Raw genomic sequence first — 20328 nt, 5'->3', positions numbered from 1 at the left:
AGGCGGTGGCGGGGGGGGGGTGCGGCGGCACCTGCGGGCGGGCGGCCGTTACCCGGTGTAACGGCTGGAGCTGAGGGGACACACCACAGCTCCGGTTCCGCCATCAATTAGAGGGGCTGGTGGGCGGGGTTTGGTTTTTTGTTTGTTTGTTGTTTTTTTTTTTTTTTTAAAAGGAACGTCTCTTTTGGCCACCGTTGCGGTCTTTTCAAAACTCAGCGGGAAAACGAGATTAATTCCCTAAACTTTCTGCCCACAAGACGAAGCAGGTGCTCCCGTCGGTTACGGCGTATTTCTCCAGACGGCAGAGCTCGGGCGGAACTTCGCACCCGTGTCCGTATCTTCACGTACACCTGTGTGCACACTTTATATACATATATTTATTACTTTTAAAAGCAGTTTCTGAAGCTGGCGGCTGGTTTCTGAAGTATTTTGCCTGGCTTTGCGGCGGAGGGTTGCAGGGTGCCGAGGGGGGGAGGCGTACCCGCCGCCGGGCGGGCGCTGAGGGGCCGCGGAGGGAGGGGACTGCGGCCGGCGGCAGCGCCCGGCCCTGGGACAGGTGCCACGGGAAGGGGAGGGCCTGTGGGCGCGGCGGGGTGGCCCGGCCCGACGTCCCCGGGCGGGTGGAGGAGGCCGCGCCATGGCCCCGCGCGGGCGCTGCCGGTGGGCGCTGCTGCTGGCCTGGCTGCCGGCCGGTGAGTGGGGCCGCGCCGGCGAGGCGGCGGCGGGGTCCCGGTCCCGGTCCCCTCCGGGGCCCCTCCCCGCCCCGGGACTCCCCTGTGGCACAGGGGGCCGGGGCCCGGGAGGCGCCGTCGGGATTTGCCCGGGGTTAACGTGGTGCGGTGCGGTGGGGTGGGGTGGGGGGGGTAGCGACGGCGGCCCCGCGGCGAGGGGAAGGGGTGGCCTGGCCCGGGCGGGCGTTGTTTTCCCCCCCCTTGGTGTCCTTCCCCGGCGGGCGGAAGAGCGGGGCTCTCCCGAGGTCGGTGCGAAAGCCATGCGGAGAGGAGTTTCGTTACCCCAAAGGTGCGGCTAGCTGCTCTCCTAGGAGGAAGTGGCCGCCGGCTTCCTGGCAGCCTCCAGTATCGCCCGTGTGCGGCCGGCTCGGTTTGGACCGGAGCACGGGGTACAAACACGGAGGGGTTCCCCTTTGGCTTGTCACAGGCGCCCACCCCAGCCTTTGCTGCTAGCTCGGCAGCCCCAGCCTCTTTGGGGTTCTGGTGTAGCTGCAGAGCTTCCTTACCTGCTAGATACATGCTTGTATGGAGAACACGAGCTCACCTCCGTGTCCGCAGGCGGCCTTCAGCAAGCAGAGTCCTTTCTGCCAAGCTTTGCAGGTTGCCTGACAGCTTCTGATCTCCTGTAGGAAATACAACGATCGTTTTCCTTCTTGGACGCCTGGGTCTTTGCTGATGATTTAACTTTAAATACCAAAGTTCAGTTTTTCACAGAGAACCAGTAAAAGAAGCAAAAAAATATGCAGGTATGCTTGTTGATTGTCTTGCTTGACAGCCACCTTCCTGCATGATATTCTAGCTAAAACTTGGCTTCACTGGCTCTGAACGTTAGTGTCTTCAATGCAAAGCCATAGGCCTGAGGAAGCCGTAACTTACTAGGTTGGTAGTGTCCAGATTTGTTCTTTCCAACCAGGGTAAGAAGGATAGCAGTGTGCAGCGGAGTAATGCAGTCCAAGTTTAGGAACCAGCCTTAATTTCACAACTTTTCAGTTTTCTTGGAGGAGGTTAGTATGGAACATCAGACGTGCAGAGACATCCGACTGTCCTCTGGTGGGAATAGTAGGGTTTTAACCTCTTTAGAAAATAAGGAACTTATTTTTCAACTCTGACTCTTTTGCAGAACAGAGGTAACGAGAAAGGATCCCTTTAATAAAGAGCTTTGGTTTCTGTAAGTGAAAAGCACATAGTGATTTTGAGTATTCTTGCCACAGAGATGCTGCTGTAGGAAACCATGGAAAATCTGTTCTGTTTCCATGATCCTTGACAGGTCAGAATTCATATGGGAATTAATTTGATTGACAATGAGATCAAGGTTTTGCCAATCTTGAGAGTTTGGATTTTGGGTTGGTTTCTCGTGATTTCCTGCAGTAAGATCCTGTGGGTCAGCTATTTCACAATGAAAGCTGAAACATGATGTGTTGAAGTACAATGCTCTTAAATAAGAGCAACTGTAACTACCTGTGACCAGTCTGGACCTTGCTGTGCTACAGCATTGCAAAAACTGGAGATCCTTGGTTTTGCTAGAGTCTTGCACAGCTGCTGGTATTTCTGTGTTTAAGTGCATGTGCGTATATCTTAGTTTTCAGAAAAGCCTTGGACTCAGAGTTTACCCTGGTCCTCTGTGTGTTTGTGTGGTATTTTTAAGGCAAATAAGTTTGCTCTGCCCGTGCTTTGAGTTGGCTGACCAGGAGTCCGTTTCAAACCAGAAACTGAGCGAGTATTGCACTGACGATATCCCACTGCAGAATTACTTGTTGAGGCAGCGTTGCACCTCTGCAGCATGTTTTCCTCTGGGTGGAAACTGGCTGAGCTCATATTTGCCTGGAACGTACTGTGGAGGTGCAGCCTAAGAGGACACTGAAAGAATGATGCCTGCAGTTGTGGTCCAGATGTTACTACATAGTCCCTTGTTCCCTTGCGCTCTCTCATCCTGAAAACATGGAGTAGAGGGAAAGCCTTTGAATATGCAATAAAAATCAAGTGTTGGTTCATGGAGAACCTTTCAGTTGGTACCTTCCAAGCCTCCCCCTTTCCTTACCTCCTTTCCTGCTGTCGTGCTCCCCAGTTAAGAAGCAACTAGCATTGCACTGCAACCCCTGCCCTGTTCTCCAGGCTGTATTCCAGACAGGGCATCCCACACTTGCTCCGCACTGTTTGTATTTCCTTATCGAAGGCAACTGGTGATAACTTCGCTATTGTTAATGACAAACACACTTACTGTATTATCAAAGTTTAAATAAGATAGAGGTGTCTCTGGAGTGTGGCTAAAATAAAGCATAGCTTATGAGAAACTTTGTAAAACCTTCCTCAGTGGGTGCAGCTGCTTGGATAGAAAATGCTGTGGAGATTGTTATGGATGAGTTCTAAACATACATAACAATAGCTTCATTAAAAAGGAGAAAAAATGTAATTGATGTATGTTGTTCTGAAGTGGCGATAAACAGATTAAGTTTAACTGTGATGCTACAGCCCAAAAGCTGTATTGTCTTAATCCTGGTCACCATTAGATGCCATTCTGATGACTGTCTTAGCGAGACCTTGATAAAATTCATTTGGTGTTTATATGAACAGATGGCGCTGCAGAATTTTTCTGGTTAGGATGACAAGCATCCTGTGTGCTTCTGGGCCCAACGAATTATCTCCCTCAGCTGGGAGGGACAGTTTTCCCCATGCAGAAGGAGAACACAGAGTGATGTGCTACATAATGACTACTAATAGTTGCTTTGGAGAAAATAATTCAGTCTGTAAGGCAGGTTAATGCAGCTGGCTCAAGCTGCCTTCTGTCAGGGAAAGATGGGACTCATACTCTAACGACCGTTTCTAACTCTGGATGGCTTCACCAGTGGGGCCACTGAGGTCCATAGGTGCAGGTCCTGGATGAGGCCAAGGGAGATGTACTTTGGTTGTTGTTCTGGTACAGAGTGAAAGTTGTGATATGTGGTCTGTCCATACGGGCTGACTGCCTTCTGTGTTCTCATTTGCAGGTTGCCTCTCCCTTCTGGTGACAGTGCAGGATGTTGAGCGTTATACCACCTTATTTGCCACCGTCGTCCTCAAGTGTGACTATAGCACCTCAGCTCAGCTGCAGGACGTGGTGGTGACCTGGCGCTTCAAATCCTTCTGCAAGGACCCCATCTTTGACTACTACTCAGTCTGTAAGTGTCAGGCTTGTCCTCCAAGGAATCCCTCTTCAAATGGAAAGGAAGGGGAAGGTAGACTTACTGCGTAATACAGCCTTTTGACCTCTTCCTGCCCACAAACCAGAAATCCCAGCCAAAGCAGGTCATTTGTCCTTTTTGTCATCAACTCAGAAGGCAGAGAGTCTCAGCCATGTTTGACGCTTGTCAATCTTGGCAGCCCCATCTTATGCTTCAGCATGTTTGAAAGCAAGGGTCCTGCAACAAGTGGACTTTATGACTCCATGGGGGACCCCATGGTTGGAGCTAGATACCTGTGACCAGGTGTTACTGATTTTAGGAAGTAGAAGAAACATGCATTTTGGAAGGCAGAAAGACTTCTAAGTAATAACATTTAGTACTGGTGGCAGCACTTCATGTGCAGACGTTCTGGTGTGTGCAGCCTTAATGCAGGAGTGTTTAAGATGATTCTTAAGATGGTATGCAAACTGCATCCTGGGGTGCATCAAACACGGTATAACCAGCTGGTCAAAAGAGGTTATGATCCCATTATATTTAGCATTGGTGCGGCCTCACCTTGAATACTGTATGCAGTAGTAGAGAAGTGGAGAGGGAGGTGCTGATCTCTTCTTCCTCGTATCCAGTGATAGATGTGTGGGAATGGTTCAAAGCTGTGTCAGGGGAGGTTCAGACTTGACGTTAGGAAATATTTCTTTACAGAGTGGGTAGTCAAACACTGCAACAGGTTTCCTAGAGAGGTGGTCGATGCCCCAAGCCTGTCAGTGTTTAAGAGGCAGTTGGACAATGCCCTTAATAACATGCTTTAACTTTTGGTCAGCCATGAAGTGGTCAGGCATTTGGACTAGATCACCATTGTAGGTCCCTTCCAGCTGAACTCAACTCCTCTCTCCTCTCTCTCTTTTCTCTCTCCCCTCTCCTCCGCCCCCTTCCCCCATCCTTCCCCCCCTTCTCTTCTCTTCAAACCCTGCAGCATGTTTAAGCTGGACAACCTTAGCTTAACTGCACACTTAAGACTGAGCTCAGAGTGGGAGTGTGGACTTGTTTGGTGTCTTGGTGCCCAAACTCTCCTTTATGCAGCCTGGATGGGTTTGGGTAGGCATGTTACCAAGCGCTCTATAGCCTTGTCCACAAGCAGGTGGGTCCCTGGCTGTGCTGATCCCAGCATAATGTGAGTGCTTTGAGCCCAGGCTCAAGCTAATAGTCCCCAAAAGGGACAGAGAGCAGGAAGGTCACGGTGTTTGCTTAGTTGGGTCTGCTCTTCATGATCCATTGTAGGTACAGCAACGGAGAAGCCTTTGACAAGCTTTGTGCTCTCCTGTCTTCGTTGCAAGCCCTTTACAGACAATGCTGACTGTATCAGTTGTCTCCCCAAATCTTAGCTCCCAAATACTTGGCAATTCAATGTTACTTTATATTGTGAGTCTGTCATAAGACCGTTGCACAGAAATGGCCTCTAGCCCTCCATTAATTCTGTTAGGTGTCTCTACACATAATCCTTAGCTGGAATCAGATGATGGATTCTTTTCTGTCTTTATGAGCTCCACAGCATCTAATGGGTTACAGGAGGGAAAGGGAGACAATCCCTACAGCAGTTCATGTATGTCTGGAGGTTTTGTTTGGCCAATAAACACACTTTTGTTTTAGTCCCAGTACTCCTGGGAGTTTTGTGACATTTTTTCCTTGCAGTTTATCTTCATACTGGGAGCTGCCTACCACCATTACCTTCTTTCTACTGTTGATCTTTCAGTTGTGAGTAAAGGAGGCATCTCCTCTGCAGCTCCTGCATTTGCAAAATCTCTGCCATTCCTGTGGCTCTACCTCTGTTTGCTTTTGAGTACTCCAAAGCAACTTGTCCTTGCCGGTTTGAAGCCATACTTTGTATTACTAAACTAAAGCAAATGCACACATGCATTCGAGAGTTTCTCTGCTGCTCACAAGGGGATAGAAATTGGTCCTTTGAAATAACTTTCGACATCTTATTTGGTGATGTGTGTTTGTAGCATACCAGGCTGGTTTAGCTCTTGGCCAGGACCCATCTGATGACTGCAATGACAGCCAGCGAAAGGTGCGCATTGTCATCCAGAAGTATGGGCAGAAGGAGCCTGTGCTGGGTATCGACTACCAACAACGAAAGATCACCATTCAGAACCGTAAGTGACTTGACCTCCCAGGCAGGCAGTGAACTCAGTAACTATCCAATATCTGGGCCTACTAAGTGAAGAGAAGCATAAACATGGCTAATGTAATCTGTAGCTTCCATATTCTGTGAGGTGGCAGTGGAATAAGAGCTGTGAAGGGCCCTGTCCCCAGCTGGCCTGAGTGTGTTGGAGGCACCACAAGCTAAGGTTGAGCTGAGGATGCCTGAGCATTCTGCTGAAGGGCACAAAAGTACGCTGAGGAGCCCAGAGGCTAGGAAACAGTTCTTTCTTCTAAGAAGTACTGCATAATTGTCCAGGTGTATTATATGCTCCCTGCTGTCCCTGGAGCAATAGCTGTTGCTCCTGCCAGAAGAGTTATTGGGATGGCTGGCCTAACAGGGACAATGATCTGTGTTCCAAAACCAGTAGGGTTGGCAGCAGCTGGTATCTGTTAACATCCATCACCCAGCAGCATGCTGGTTATTTCACTCAACACAGAACTAGTCCTGCTTCTAAGTAGCATTGTCTTCCAGCAACACAAAGAAAAAAGGGACTGGCAGTTAATGCTGTTTACAGGAGTTCTCAATGGACTCAAATGGGATTGTTTGAAGGTGATGGCTATGCTTGGGAAGAGGGGAGATGCAGTACTGTATGTCACCTGCAGGCAGAAGGCCCTCTTAGAGTGGGGCCTGAAAGTAGTGTCTGTCAGTCCCAAATAGCCCGCTGACCTCTCAGTCCCTCTCCCATAGGGGCAGACCTTGTCATCAGTGAGGTCATGTGGTGGGACCACGGCGTGTACTACTGCACTGTGGAAGCACCAGGAGATACCTCAGGTGATGCGGACAAAGAAGTTAAGCTGATTGTTCTCCGTAAGTGCCTGTGGTTTGTTGCCTGGGTGGCAGGTATCTCCTCCTGTTCTCTTCCTCCCCACTCCAAGATGTCTCCAGCAGTGGAGAGGTGCTCAGTAACTTACTATGCCCAGGTACATCAGGATCCTCTTTCTCTCTCGTTTTTCCCATAGACTGGCTCACAGTACTCCTCATCGTTCTCGGTGGCCTCCTCCTCCTTCTTCTGATTGGAGTATGCTGGTGCCAGTGCTGCCCCCAGTATTGCTGCTGCCACGTCCCATGTGTCTGCTGCCCAACGCGGTGCTGCTGTAATGAGGAAGGTGAGGTTCAAGCAAATGTGCGTCCATTCATGGCTTCTGTCAAGACAAAAGCTTGACTGGGAGCTTTGCTGAGCTCTACTTTCTCCCTCCAGTTCAGCATCCGTATAGACTGCGACATTTCTTTGGCCAATGTGACCTCCGTGACCAGCTTATCTGAGTTTAGAGGAGGGGAACTAGGATACATGGAGCCCATCTTGCTCCTCTGTGTCCTACTTTCAGAAGTTCCTCCTCACTCACATCTTGCTACCAACTTCTCTCATGTCATCCAGGGCATGATCAGCTCTCTTGTATGAGTAGCTCAGGACTTTTCTTCCCTGTCTTGTGGTTCATATGCCTGTGCATGTGAGGGAGGCAAGCAAATACCTTGGTCCTACTCTGCAAACTGGCCTAACCTGCAAGTGTGTTGCTCTGAGAGGTAATTATGTAAAAATTGGAATTTTCTATCTTCATGTTATTTTCAGAGCTGCTCCTTCCACAAGAAAAAGGTTTTGTTTGTTTTTCTCTGGGGAAGGAAGTGAGGAGAAGGAAAGGAGAAAGATGGTCTCTCTTGGTGGTCAACCATGCAAATGCATTCTGAGGCTTTGAGGGTCAAGAGAAACTTTGTTGTGTTTCATTTTTAGCAATAATAAAGATTCTGCAGCCAGACCCTGTTCTCTTAGTGAGGCCACCATTTGAATTTTGACTGCTAAGGCGATATAACCTCTGTGTTCCTGTAACTGAAACTTAGTAGCAACACAAGCCGACTGAGCCCCCCTACAGTTTACACAATCCCACAGGAACAAAGTGCAACAAATACATTTATTTATCACTGAAATCACCAGATTTTTCCCCGGGTGGTACAAGGAGAGGATTTATGAACAAGGAGCTGTGTTTCTGGTTTCCCTTTAATTGTGAAAGAGCTATTTGCTATACCTTGGGAGTTAGTAAGTTGTTTTAGAGTTTAGAGTTTTAGATTTAAGCGTAATTTGCTTAGCCCTTGCAAAGAGCAAGCAGAGCATCCCTCTTATTACTAAAAAGCAAAACAAAACACTTTCTTGGGGGCTTTACAGGCTGTCAAGTAAAATGTGTAGTATTGAGGAGGCTATGGAAATTCGGCAGAAAAATTAGTTTCCATGAAGGGAGAGAGAGGTGATGGAGATGAAAGACTCACACTTCCAGACTTCCTGGTTCTCATCAAAACAAGGATTTGTGTGAGCTCCTTTTTGTTTTTCTGTGCTGTAGAAGATGATAGCACACTCTAGACTGCTGCTGTTATCTTTCCTGCCTCCTGTTGAGGATAGGTAGGAGGGATTCTTGCAGGGTTCCCAAAGCCTCTCCCTGTTCCAGCCACCTTGACTGGCTGCTGGATTCTGTGTCTGTAATTTCTATCCCAGCTGTCTGCCCTCTTTATTCACTTTGTAAGGGATCTTTGTGCCTGCTCCCCTCCTCTAGCACACCTTCTCTTCACTTCAGCCTGCCTCTGACTTACTTTTTTGCACTCCAAGAAATGAACTGGAGGCCTTAAAAACCACAAGAAGATAAATACAGGGGGCCTTTTACAGAACAGTCCTGAGGAATAGCAGTTCCGTACAACTGAAGAGAAGGCAGAAATCCTCAACTAAGTCTTACGAGTTACAGTGTAAGCCCGGTACGGGTGATTTCTTCCACATTATTGGCCACTAGAGGGTAACCTAGATCTGCTGAACAGTCATAGATGCTATTGAGGCAAGGTAATTCTGGGTGGTTTAAGTCAGGTCGTTAACTAACATGATTTTGAACCTAGTAATAAAAGAAGTGCGTTGTTTGAGTAATTCAGAATTGGTGTACGGAAATATTAAACATGCCCCAGGAGCAAGCCAATTACATTCCCCATGGAAAGCTCTGAGAAAAGCCCACCAGGGTAAATATACGTATGACCTCCTTCTGTTTCTATTAGTTCCTTTTCTACTGTGGACTTCTTCCACTAATGAATTGGTGCAAAATAGGATATACTTGCACCTGGGTCTGACTAGGTTAGTATTTTTTTTTTTATAATTGGGTAATTGGCCCAGCAGCTGTAAAGTCTGTCAAAGGTGAAGAACAACCTTTCTCAGCAGGGAATAAGTGGAGGGAACAACATGACATTCTGCCAAAGTTTTATAGCAGGTATGAGTTTTGGAATTATGGTGAATCTGACCTTCCTCAGATAAATATGTTCACTTTAAAAAGAGATCTGTAACTTTACTTCCATTCTGCAGGTGGGGAACCAGAGTATATATTGTGTTCAAACTGGAAGGCAAAGTATCTGGGGAAGGAAGAGAGGATGAAGGTAGTGAAGAAAGTCCAAGGATAATTCCGCATTTGTTCAGCTGTAGGGAGAGAGCAGAGAATTACAGGGACAGGATGACTTTGGTCCTAGTGACTGCCTTCATACCCTAAGGAGGGGAACCCTAAGTAGGTATGCCCACAGCTGCTGGGTCTTTTACTCCTCAGGCAAAGACCATGGTTAAAACCCAGGGACATGCACTCAGCAGGTTCTAGAGGTGATAATTGGAGGAATGGGTGTGGAAGAGATAAGGCCTTTCCCTTCTTTTTATCCTTTTTCCTCTTTCTCTCTTCCTCTGAGTTCGAAACCTAAACTGGAGGAAAATCCCTTGGGGAAAAAAGAATAATGAAGCATGTTTGACATAAAATGCTTGAAAGCTGCTACCTCAGGCCACACAGCTTTGAAGAAAAATCAGAGTATTAGAATTAAAAACCCTGAAGTTTCCAGCTTTGTAGTTCACTCTGGTTGGAGCCAGGCTGGGGAGGGGGAGGGAGTTTGGAGTGGAGAACGAAGTGGAGTCGCATGAACTGTGGGGAAAGGGAAGGATGTGTTGAGAGGCATGGTCAGTCCGATTTGCTGCAAGTGGTGCTCTGTGTAAATTCAGTGAAACAGCTAAAGGAGGACATGTTTAATAAGTGGAGTGCTGCCTAAAATGGAGAGCTCAGTCCCAAAGAGCGTGCAGTCTAAATGGTGCCTGCTGCAGATGAACCCAGGGGACAGAATTAATTGGAGCTCAGCTGTAGCCTGGTTTCTTAAAGAAGCAAGGCTTATGCAGCCAACCTGTCTGTCTATCCCCTGTCTCTTTCCCTCCAATAGCTTTTAATTTCATCAGCCAGATTTATCAGAGGGGTAAAAGTCTCAAAGGCAATTACGTTCCTATCTGTCTCCTGAACTGTATAGCCAGTGTTGTTCTGTTCATGCCTGACCAGAGAAGAGACTGCAGTAAAAGCCTGACACTTCTGAAACTCCACAGAAGCCATATAAGAGAAATTTTGCAAAGGCCGTGTTGCAGGAAAGCTTCACCCAGTAATGACAGACAAACCATGCAGAGTCAGGCTCTGTAAGGTCTGGGGCTTGCAGAATTTACTTGCTCATAAACTTAAGTTTTGATTGACTATGGTAGAAGGAGTAAGTTTCTGTAAGATGTTTTTAGGTATTTGCAAAAAAGCAGCAGCAACGAACAATAGTTTTGAAGACAGGGATAGTGAGGTTGTCTGCATAGCGGAGGTGAGATGGAAGCGCTGAAAAAAGTGAAGTGGAATTGGAGCCTGACCCCACGAGTAGGGGTCTGGAGTTAGCAGTGATGGAAAAACAGCGAGAGAGAGAAATTTCCACCGAGTTGCTCTTTTGGCACACTGGACATTGCTGTTGAGAACAGGAAATGTAGTTTATTCACCAGTTTGATCACTCTGTCCTAAGGGATTTAATCTGAGAGTCATGCTGAGTTAAATTACAGAGAGAGACAAGAGTGGTTGAAAGACTAGAAAGGGAGAAGCTGGACAGTGCATCTCTGAGTGCCCTATTTGTGGAACAGAGAGGAAATGATGGAGTACGGTGTGGAAAATATGATCTGAACAGACACTACATGAAGGTGGCAAAAAAAGGTCTTGTTTAGCTGTAAATCAAAGCCAAAAGGGGGAAAGGACCAATGATGAGCTGAAAGAGGTTTAAGAGAGAGAAAAGAGTGTGGTATGTCTTGCTGTGTGAAACATTATTTCCCACCTTTCTGCAACTGTACTCATAATGACAGGGCAGGTAGAAGTCTTGCATTTGGTTGCGCTGTGTACTTAATCATAGTGCCATTTGTTCCCAGTTGCTGGAGCTGTACCCTGATTGTCAGGCAGTAACCCTTTTCTTCTGTTTTAGGTATCTTTTTGAAGCTATACAACTTTGTATTGGAATTTCCTGTGCTTTGTTTTACCTTTGTCACAGGGTGGAGAGAACTCTTCATTCTGTGAATTTCCTCTATCTGATCACATCCAAAGGCTACAGTCCATCAGGCAAAACGGTATGTGGTCTGCAAGCTGTTCTCTCCGGATAGCTGCTGTAAGCTTTCTTCTTCCTTTTACAGTACTGGAACGGCATCGGTTCATGAAGCAGGCTCAGGCACTTGCACCTTGGATGTCACCCAACATGTTCTACGGAGGTGGCGACAGGAACTCGCAACTTTCCTCTTACCAGCTGAACCCTCTACTGCAACAAGGTAAGACCATGGGCATCATTTCAGAGGGAAATCAGGATGAGAAACAGGTAACTTCTCAGGGAGGTTCAGCAGTGAGGCTTTAGCCTCTCTACTACGAAAGAGAGAAGGATGTTCCTAGCATGACTCTGTGTCCTAGCATGACATCTGCAGCGTGCTATAGACTTAGCTGGGTGGATAAATACAGCCTATTCATCTTAAGTGCCTTGCTAAGCTCAGTGCTGGGTAAAGTAGTTTAATGCTAACTAAGGTATATCTGTGCTACACCCCAACAACTGCAGGGTAAATATACCCAGCTTATCTCGCTTCATGTGGTAGAGGAGAGTACTGTCTCTTTGTTCTGCAGTGCTGGTCACGGTCAACTCCTTATAGCCAAAACTGACATGACAAGTGAGGTGCAATTTGTTTGAGTTCTTATCAAATGTCTAGTCTTCAAATGATTAAGGGCAAACTGCCTTCTGTGCAATAGATCTAGCCTGCATGCAGCAAAAAATGAAGGACTCTTTAATGAACCAGGAAGAATTTTCCAGTTGTTCTGCCCCAGAATCGCTTGTATTAGTGGTATTTATTTGTAACTTTAATGGAGGAGGGAAGATGGAGTCTCTGAAGACCTAGAGAAATAAGTAATAAAATAATTTATTACCCAAGGAAATTAATTGCCCAAGGAAAATAGAGCAATACAGCATAATGACTTATCAAATAAATAGAACATATTTTTCATCTGGAAATATTTCAGATGAAATTCAGAAATTTTTCATCACTATACAGCAGTCACAGATTTACCCTGTGTCTGATGAGTCTTACCTGTTGTTTGAAGAAATAGTTTGCAAACATCTTAAATGCTAGATTCAAGATGTTTGAGTATATACTTTTTTAGCCCGCCAGTTAATTGTACAGTTACCATTTTTCCTAGTCAAGGCATCACTTTTCCTTAGGAAGATCTGGTGACTGAGCCACCATGATTTAAGACAGAATACACTGAGTCTTCTCAAGGAAATCCATGTGCATGCTGGCAGAAAATGGGCAAGTCAGTTCCTCAGGCAGTTTCTTAGCCTATGTTTTCACAGTCCTTGAATCTCCTGTGCTTAAGTTTCCCTTAAATTTGTTTCAGGTCAGCTTTTTAGAGATGTTGCGTAGAAGGGACCTCTAAGGTCACCTAGTCCTACCTCTTGCTCAAAGCAGAACTGTCAGCAACCTCAGTCACATCAGCTGTGGCTTTGTCCAGCCAAGTCTTGGAAACCTGCAAGGATGGAGATTCCATTACTTCTTTGTGTAACTGTTCCAGAGCTGGACCAGTCTCCTAGTGAAGAAACTTCTCCATTTGCTACTTATATCTATTCATACATGTGTGTCTGTATGTGTGCATACATATAAAAATTTCTTTTTCTTTTGCAGCATTGGTTCATATTTATTCCAGTTCAATGAGGTATAAGAGAAAACACTATGAACTTTCTCTGATTTTCTAAAAATAAAATTTGGTATCAATGCTGTAGGAAAAAAATGTTCCTCTCTCTAAATACATAAACTGTATTTCCACATGTGCTGGATGACTTTCATTTCTTACCTCTGTGGTGCCCAAAACACAGATTATGCTGCAACTTACTACTCTTTGCACCTTACCTTGCGTGGTCTGGATGTGCTGGCTGGGGTGCTTGAGACTCGTGCAGCTCTTGCAGTGAGGAGGAGCAGGAGGAGAGAGGCTCAAAAGAGACTCAGCCAGGATTATTAGTGCAGAAGGGCCCTCTGTTTATTTTTTCCTCTTGACTTGCTGTGTTCTCCTGTGCTTTTATCCTTAGATGTGTCTCTGCAGAACAGCCTTCCACTGGTGCAGCCACAAGCTCAGCTTTCCCCTAACAAGGGTGTTTTGGACTATCTGGAGTCTGAAATCCAAAACATTAACATGTCACAGCTCCGGCCACCTTCCCACCAGCAGCAGGCTGTGCAGCCCAGCTTGCTGTCCTCACTGAGCTCTGAGATCATGCCACCTCCTCTCACTGATCACATCTCTTCCATCCATGGGAGCAGCAACTCCTCACGGCCACAGAGAGCTGCCCATAACCCCAGACCCTGGGACTCTGCAGCAGAGGACAGGAGGGAAAACCGGAGGTGGCCCTTGCCTTCCAGCGGGGATTCTCATTCCAGCTACAATCGGGAGCCCTGGGACAGGCAGCAAGAGAACCATCCTCAGAGGCAGAGGACAGGCGGCTACAATGGCAGGCCCCAGCACTTCAGACGGGATGTGTCACCCCCACGCCAGGCTGAGAGGGGCAAGAGCAGCAGCAGCAGCTGCAGTTTCTATCCAGAGGAGGCCAAGGAGCGCTCCAGCCGCCACCATCGTGGCTGGAGACAGGAGCCCACAGCGAGGCGAGACTACCAGCACCACACCAGGAGGAGCAATAACTCAGGTCAGCGGCGGCACAGCTACTCTCCCCCTTCTCGCCGGGGGTCGTGGAGCTCCTCAGAAGAGCAAGTCCGTCTCCCAGCGACAAATCGCAGGCTGCGGCACCGGTCTCGGGAATGGCCGGAAGATAAACCCCCCAGTTACCGCTCATTAGAAATCATCCCAGGTCAGGACAAGAAGCACAAAGGTAGTGCAGGGCCACGCTCGGTGAGTCAGCTGCCTTTTTACTTTCCCATCTAAGGGAAGAGGTGTGTTTTGGGGAGTGAGAGTGAATGTTTGTTACTTTCTGCAGCCTGTTGTCTGTCAAAGGGATGGCAAGGAGCACTGGGTGCCCTACGCAGCTGGGTTACAAAGAGGCTGCCGAGTTCCCTGCCTGCAGGCATGCGTTGCATGGCTATAGTGTGTTCAGGGGCAAAGTGAGCAGTCAAATAAAGTAGGTCACCTATCACATCCCACACTGGGTGACATGTTATACCCTCTCACTCCCGTCCCCACCTGGAGGCATTTGGGGCTGTATGTATGTGTTGGTGTTAGAATAGTTGTTCTGGCACTGCCTGGGGAGAAAGCACTTCTAGAGCAGGCAGCAGTACTGAGTATCCCTCTGCAACGCTCTCTGATGTTGGCTTACTTCTGATTTCTTTTAACATGTGCATGATTCCTCTATTGTTGATCTCCAACTTTTAATTTTTATAGTATCTTGGTGATATTTTTAAGATGGTTCATATGCGAAAGCATCCAGGTAAGATGCCTAAAGCTACATGGAATAAGCTTTAAGATCATGGGTGGCTACAGTGGTAAGAAATGTGTGATCCTCCAGGCCAGGTGGAAGAGAATGGCTCGCTTGCTGGGACTCCTGAGAACTGAACATGCATTATATGGGCAGTGAACAGCTACTGTTCACAGCTCATCTTGTCAGTTTACACTGGGACTAGATTTCAGGGAGCAACCTAAGTGTGAAAAGCTTCATATCCAATTGCTAGTCTCCAAGTTAAACAGGGTATTCCCCCTTAAAAAATGAAGTTTTTTTAAAATAAAAAAATGTTAAGTGTCCCTTATCACATATATGCAGAATTTTACCAGGTGGGAGTCTTCTCAAAGGGCTGTATTTTGCACATTACCATCTTCCCTTCTGAGTTTTGGAAGGAAGTGCAGTTCTAGTCCTGGCTGGGATGTGTGTATGTATGAATGGTTTTGTTATGGTGCAGGTAGGAAGACATATGATTTCCATTCAACCTTCCTTGTTCCTGAATGTTTTGTTTTCTCTTACAGGACAGAGGAAGTTCCCACAGTGGAAGAAGCATAGTCATTTAATGCCAGTACCGAAAAAACTAAGATTCCCACTGGACTCCTCTTAGCTTTTCTACTATGTAGGTTGGGATGGCTGCTTTTGATTGAACAGACAACCAGCAAAAAAAACAGATGAAGCAGCTTCCCCTTAGACTTACAACTCTGAAGAATCTATGTCTAGTGCCCATGAAAGCAATACATAACCCATTTTTATTCTTGCTGTGATTTGGAAACTTAGGTTTGCAATGGTCTGTGGTCCATTCAAAACATTCTATTGGAAACAGCAGATTTTTTCAGTAAATAGTATATTCCCAATCTTTAAAGAGAGATACCAGTTGTCTTTGTTAGGTCCCCTGGCACTGTGAGAAGCCCAGTCCATAGAATGCTCATCTTTTGCACACCAGTTACTGGAGAAGGGCTCCAATGATCACAGAGTTGTAAAGTCACAGGACAGTAGAATAATTTAGGTTGGAAGACGCCTCTGGAGGTCCTCTGATCCGGTCCCCTGGGAGTTCGGTGAAGGGTGGCACAGCATCTCCTTTCTAAGGCACCTCTGTTGTGCTTCAGAATGTGTAAAGTTTGCTGCTTCTGCCTGGCTGCTCAGCATAGTTGGGCAGTTGCTTCCCTTTGTCCCCAGTAAGCCTCTCTCCCAAAAAGAAGGGTCACAGTCTTGGAAGGATCCTGCCTGAATAAGGGCTCACTAGCACATCTGCAAATTGCGAGCTTATCCTCCCTATACTGACTGAAACAACCTGCCCTACTTTACGCTTAGACCTTAGTGCCTTAAAAGATACTTGTTCTAGCCTTTAACTCAGACTTGAATTTATCTGTAAACTTAAAGGGCTAAATTTACCAAGGTTTGGCTGTCCCTACAGGGACTGAGCAAGGTATGACTACTGTCCCTCACACTATGGACCAGAATTTCCTTCAACTCGAGGAAGCGTGGCTTTGGTGGATATATCTTTTCTAAGCCATGTACTCTTTTCCATGCATTTTATATGCTCCATTTGCTCTCTGTGCCATGTATCATATACATGGGATGGGATAAAGGGCTCTGAAGAAGTCTTACAGTCACCATTTTTACTACTGTTCTTGATCTTTACCCTGACACTTATACCAACTCTGCATATGTGGTGCATCTGATCTGTAGCTAGATTGCAGGGTTTTCTCATCTCTCACCTTGCAACTAGAACACAGAATTTCTCTATGCTCTGAGACCAGTTGTGAAGGAGAAGAACTTGGCATTTCTCCTTGATGTGATTCATCCACTGTTTTCATTTAAAATGTGCTGGAAAAAGAGAGGTTCTCTGGATGCTGGCTGCTTCCACAGAAAACTGGCTTGCCAAAGGCACTTCTTGGATTCAAGAGACTCAACTGTTGGCAAGGAGCTTTTGGAGCATCTTGTTAATTATTTTGTAACCCAGAGGTACTAGAGATTGGCCAGTATCAATGACTGTATTGCCTAGCTTATTTCCCAGCCAGTGCCACATGGACACTTGCTACTATTTGTTCTTTAATGTCCTAATTACTAATGTGCTTATGCTTTCTCTTGGAAGACTGGCTTGGAGAGGCTTTCACTTGCAAACCTCCTTTTTTTTCTTTTCTTTGGACAATGATGGGAAACATCACACTTGCAGCAAATGCTCCTAGCTGGATATCCAATGCAGTTGCTGGTCAAGCAAAGGCTACTACAGAGAGTGCTTGTTTTCCTACAGTTTCTTGGCTGACAGTGCTTATTTCTAATTCCTGTGTATGGAGATAAAGCAGGAGGAACCACTAGCTTCTCTGGTTGACTTTGTTTCAGAAACGGAGGCCTACTTTTTGAAGACAGAGGGGCTGTTTGCCAGGAGTTGATGGCTAGCACAAGAAAGAGCTAAAAGAGCAAAAAGACTAACTCCAAAGTTTGAATTCAAGAAAGGAAGGCTGTGTTAAGCGTGGTCCTTGTCTACATTAGATGCAAACTGTGAATAATGTGAACTGACCCATGAGTTACATCTGAAATATAGGGAATTAAGTGTGTTCACAGAACTTGCAAAGCCGGTATCGCTCTTGAATCTGGTTCTCAGCCACTGGCTGTGAATCATTTTTATTCTTCTTTAATGACATGAGGATTTTATGCACCCTCTCTTCTATGATGGGCTAGTATTTTTATTAGTTAAGAGGAGTTTTCTGCAATGACAGAAAACAATGGGGCTCCTTCTTCCGAAACTAGCATCCTGGTTTGACTTTAGCATTGCCCTCTGGCGACTTTTAGCAGATACCCAGGGCCCTGCAGATTCTACCCTTGGAAGCTGAATTGGTGGCTTGGAATTTGACTCTCTCCTTATGCTTCCAATAGTTCCATATATCATGCAGGACAACTTCTTCCTATCATCTCAACCCAGCCCAAATGTCCAGGTTTCAGGGAAGGGCTCCCCATTTCTCCAACAGGAGTAGAGGCTATGGAGACATCAGGTGAGATCCCAAGATGGTAGGATGGGAAAGAGTTGACTTTCCTTCGCATACAAGTGTGTATAAGCCAACGTGTGTCCAGCAAGTTTTCCCAAGAGCAAGAACACCCTCACACAGCAAGAAAACCCGGATGACTGTGTAACAGTAGCAGCTGTTGAAGCGTGCTGCTGTAGTATGAGCGCACTAACTGCAGAGGTTGTGCTTTTTTATTTAAATCCTATGAAGGAGTCCCCCATCTTTATTTCTTACTCTAGTCCCCATAATTGAGCTAGGGTGACTAATTGTAGATTGTGTGAACACATTTGTGCTGTATGAAATCTGAAGAGTTTTATCTTTATCATACTTGAGCTCCTCTTCAGTCACTTTGTTCATATTTATAGAAACATTAAACAAAACTCTTCAGGGACAATTGATTGTATTTCACTCTTAATTCTGTAACTTCTTAAATTGTGACAGAAGTAGATTAGGTTATCCAGCAGGGAAGCAGAAATGGCACCAGGTTTACTGGTCCACAGACCACTGCGGTTCATAAAACACTAGTTGGTGGGCTGTGAAATAATGCAAAGGAAATCTATATATGCATGCTTTACAACTGCAAGCAGACAGAAAAGTGGGAAGGAAATAGTCTCTGTTTTGAGTGCTTATTTCTATTTTTAATTGGCTATAAATGAAAGCCATTGTGACAACACTAGACAATACTATGTGGACTCTTTTTTCCAGTAAGATTACAGGGTCTTTGACTTTTTTAAAAGAGAGAGAATTGAGCAGCTCAAATACTGCACACTGAAAGAAATAACGGTAGGAAATAGCCTAGCCTTGTTCTTTCTATGTTGCAATTTATTCATGCTTAATTTTTCAGCCATTCCAAAGAGCTGATGTTTGTATGTCAGCCCATTTGTGATGAAAAAAGTTGAATATGTTTCACATATGGGAGTTACTGCCATTCTAGACTTTTGTTCTTCATGCCATGCAGTTGAAGGAATATACCTTACCCCCAAGAATGAATTTTCTGTCTCAGATAAAGTGCCTTGACAGTCACTGGAGTTACCCTAATTTAAAATAATAATGTAATGAGTAAGTGACCATGCCACATGGGGCAGATAAGGACGTCCATGCTGCTCTTCTCAGCTGTTTTCCACCTCAGACCAGAGATTCATAAGAGATATAAAAAATAATGTAATTTTTCTTTGATTAAGAAAGGACTTGGAGTATCTGGGTTTCTTGGTTATTTGCAGAGTGCCCTGCTATGCCGGAATGCCATTCCGGGAATGGAGGGCAAGGGCTGCTTCTTGTGCAATCATTGATCTGGTCTTGGCAAGTGCCTGTTTGGCAGCAGAAAGTGCTGAAATGCCCAGTTGCTATCTCTGGGATTGTATTCGTGATAGCACTAGCTAAAGTTAGCCTCACTTCAGGCAGGGGGAAGTTACCTTGTGTGATAACAACCACAATGCAAAGCTCTTCAGCAGTACGTATTACTACATAGGGTAGCTAAGTCCCCTCCGTGTTACTACCTCCAGCAGCACATCAGTTTAAAACACCCACTTAATATGATTAGAGCCTTCCATTTGTCGACCTGACATAGGAGAAAGATGACACTTGAGGTTACATTAAATTAACCCCCACAAGTAATGAGTGTTCGTTGCTATTTCTGCAAAGTTTAATGCCTATAATATGCCTTGTGCTGGTCTTCTGAATATCATTCCAGCTGTAAAAGCAGATGGTAAATGTGCAGATTCTCTTCAATGACTGTCAACTGTTTAATTAAAATACAAGAGAACTTTCAACCAATTGCTCTTGTGTGTTCTTCCTAGACCATAAATTGCTTTTTAGTGTTTGCACCAGAAGTGGAACTGAAAAGTCTCTGTTCTTCCTTCTGGAATTAACCTTGTTATACATCAGTAAGAATTTTCTGTTGTTATTTTTTGGACAAAAATGCGAAATGGTGTGCTTGTATAGGGGATTTTTTGTTGTTGTTCTTATTTGGGAGACTTCTTTCTTTGTTCTTCTACAAAAGAAGATAATTTGAATAAATACTCACCAAGAGAGTAGAAAAATGTCTGGGAAACCATTGGCAGCCTTCTTTAATGATGTGACCCACTAGCAATCGCTGACTTGGCTGCCATGTCTGTCAAACCAGAACGCTTACTGTTTGGTTCTAAAGTACTCTGAGCTCCATGAGAAGAAAAGTCTTCCAGAAATTTTGCTTGGTTGATAAATGAAGATACTGGTTGAGCTTTTCCCACTTTTCACATGTGACAGTCACCTAACAAATAAGTGGCTGACATAAGAATGGAGGTCTGTTGGGTCTCACACAGTAGGCTTAATTTATGCCTCATGTCCTCCCCATTCCCTTTAGCTAATGCCCTTTGTAGCTCAGTGTTGCAGCCTTTCTGTCTCTTCCCCCTTCTGCTCAGTGGTTGCATGTGCCAAATACAGATAGTTGGCCTGACTGAAGACCCAACGGGCACTTGGAACTTGAGCTATGGGAAAACACACCCTACAGCAGCAAT

The 20328-nt window shown here is 45.7% G+C and overlaps 1 protein-coding gene across 1 annotated transcript; it reads left to right on the top strand.

Moving 5' to 3' along the window:
• Positions 1-550: 550 nt before the first annotated feature.
• ILDR1 (immunoglobulin like domain containing receptor 1) lies at positions 551-19602 on the top strand. Its single transcript, XM_030020053.1, has 8 exons — positions 551-692; positions 3716-3886; positions 5890-6039; positions 6777-6896; positions 7049-7195; positions 11551-11682; positions 13476-14287; positions 15350-19602. The coding sequence occupies exons 1-8, from the start codon at positions 638-640 to the stop codon at positions 15389-15391; spliced, it is 1629 nt and encodes a 542-aa protein (XP_029875913.1). The 5' UTR covers positions 551-637; the 3' UTR covers positions 15392-19602.
• Positions 19603-20328: the final 726 nt, after the last annotated feature.

The sequence above is a fragment of the Aquila chrysaetos genome, chromosome 7, assembly GCF_900496995.4.
Source record: "Aquila chrysaetos chrysaetos chromosome 7, bAquChr1.4, whole genome shotgun sequence".
NCBI lineage: Eukaryota > Metazoa > Chordata > Aves > Accipitriformes > Accipitridae > Aquila > Aquila chrysaetos.
The sequence above is the reverse complement of the archived record's forward strand: the minus strand, read 5'-3'. Positions and strand labels throughout refer to the sequence as shown.

Coding starts and splice junctions, on each gene's coding strand:
- ILDR1 (XM_030020053.1), top strand. CDS start 638: ATGGCCCCGCGCGGGCGCTGCCGGTGGGCGCTGCTGCTGGCCTGGCTG. Junction 3,887..5,889: donor CTTTGACTACTACTCAGTCT/GTAAGTGTCAGG, acceptor GTGTGTTTGTAG/CATACCAGGCTGGTTTAGCT. Junction 6,897..7,048: donor AGTTAAGCTGATTGTTCTCC/GTAAGTGCCTGT, acceptor TTTTTCCCATAG/ACTGGCTCACAGTACTCCTC.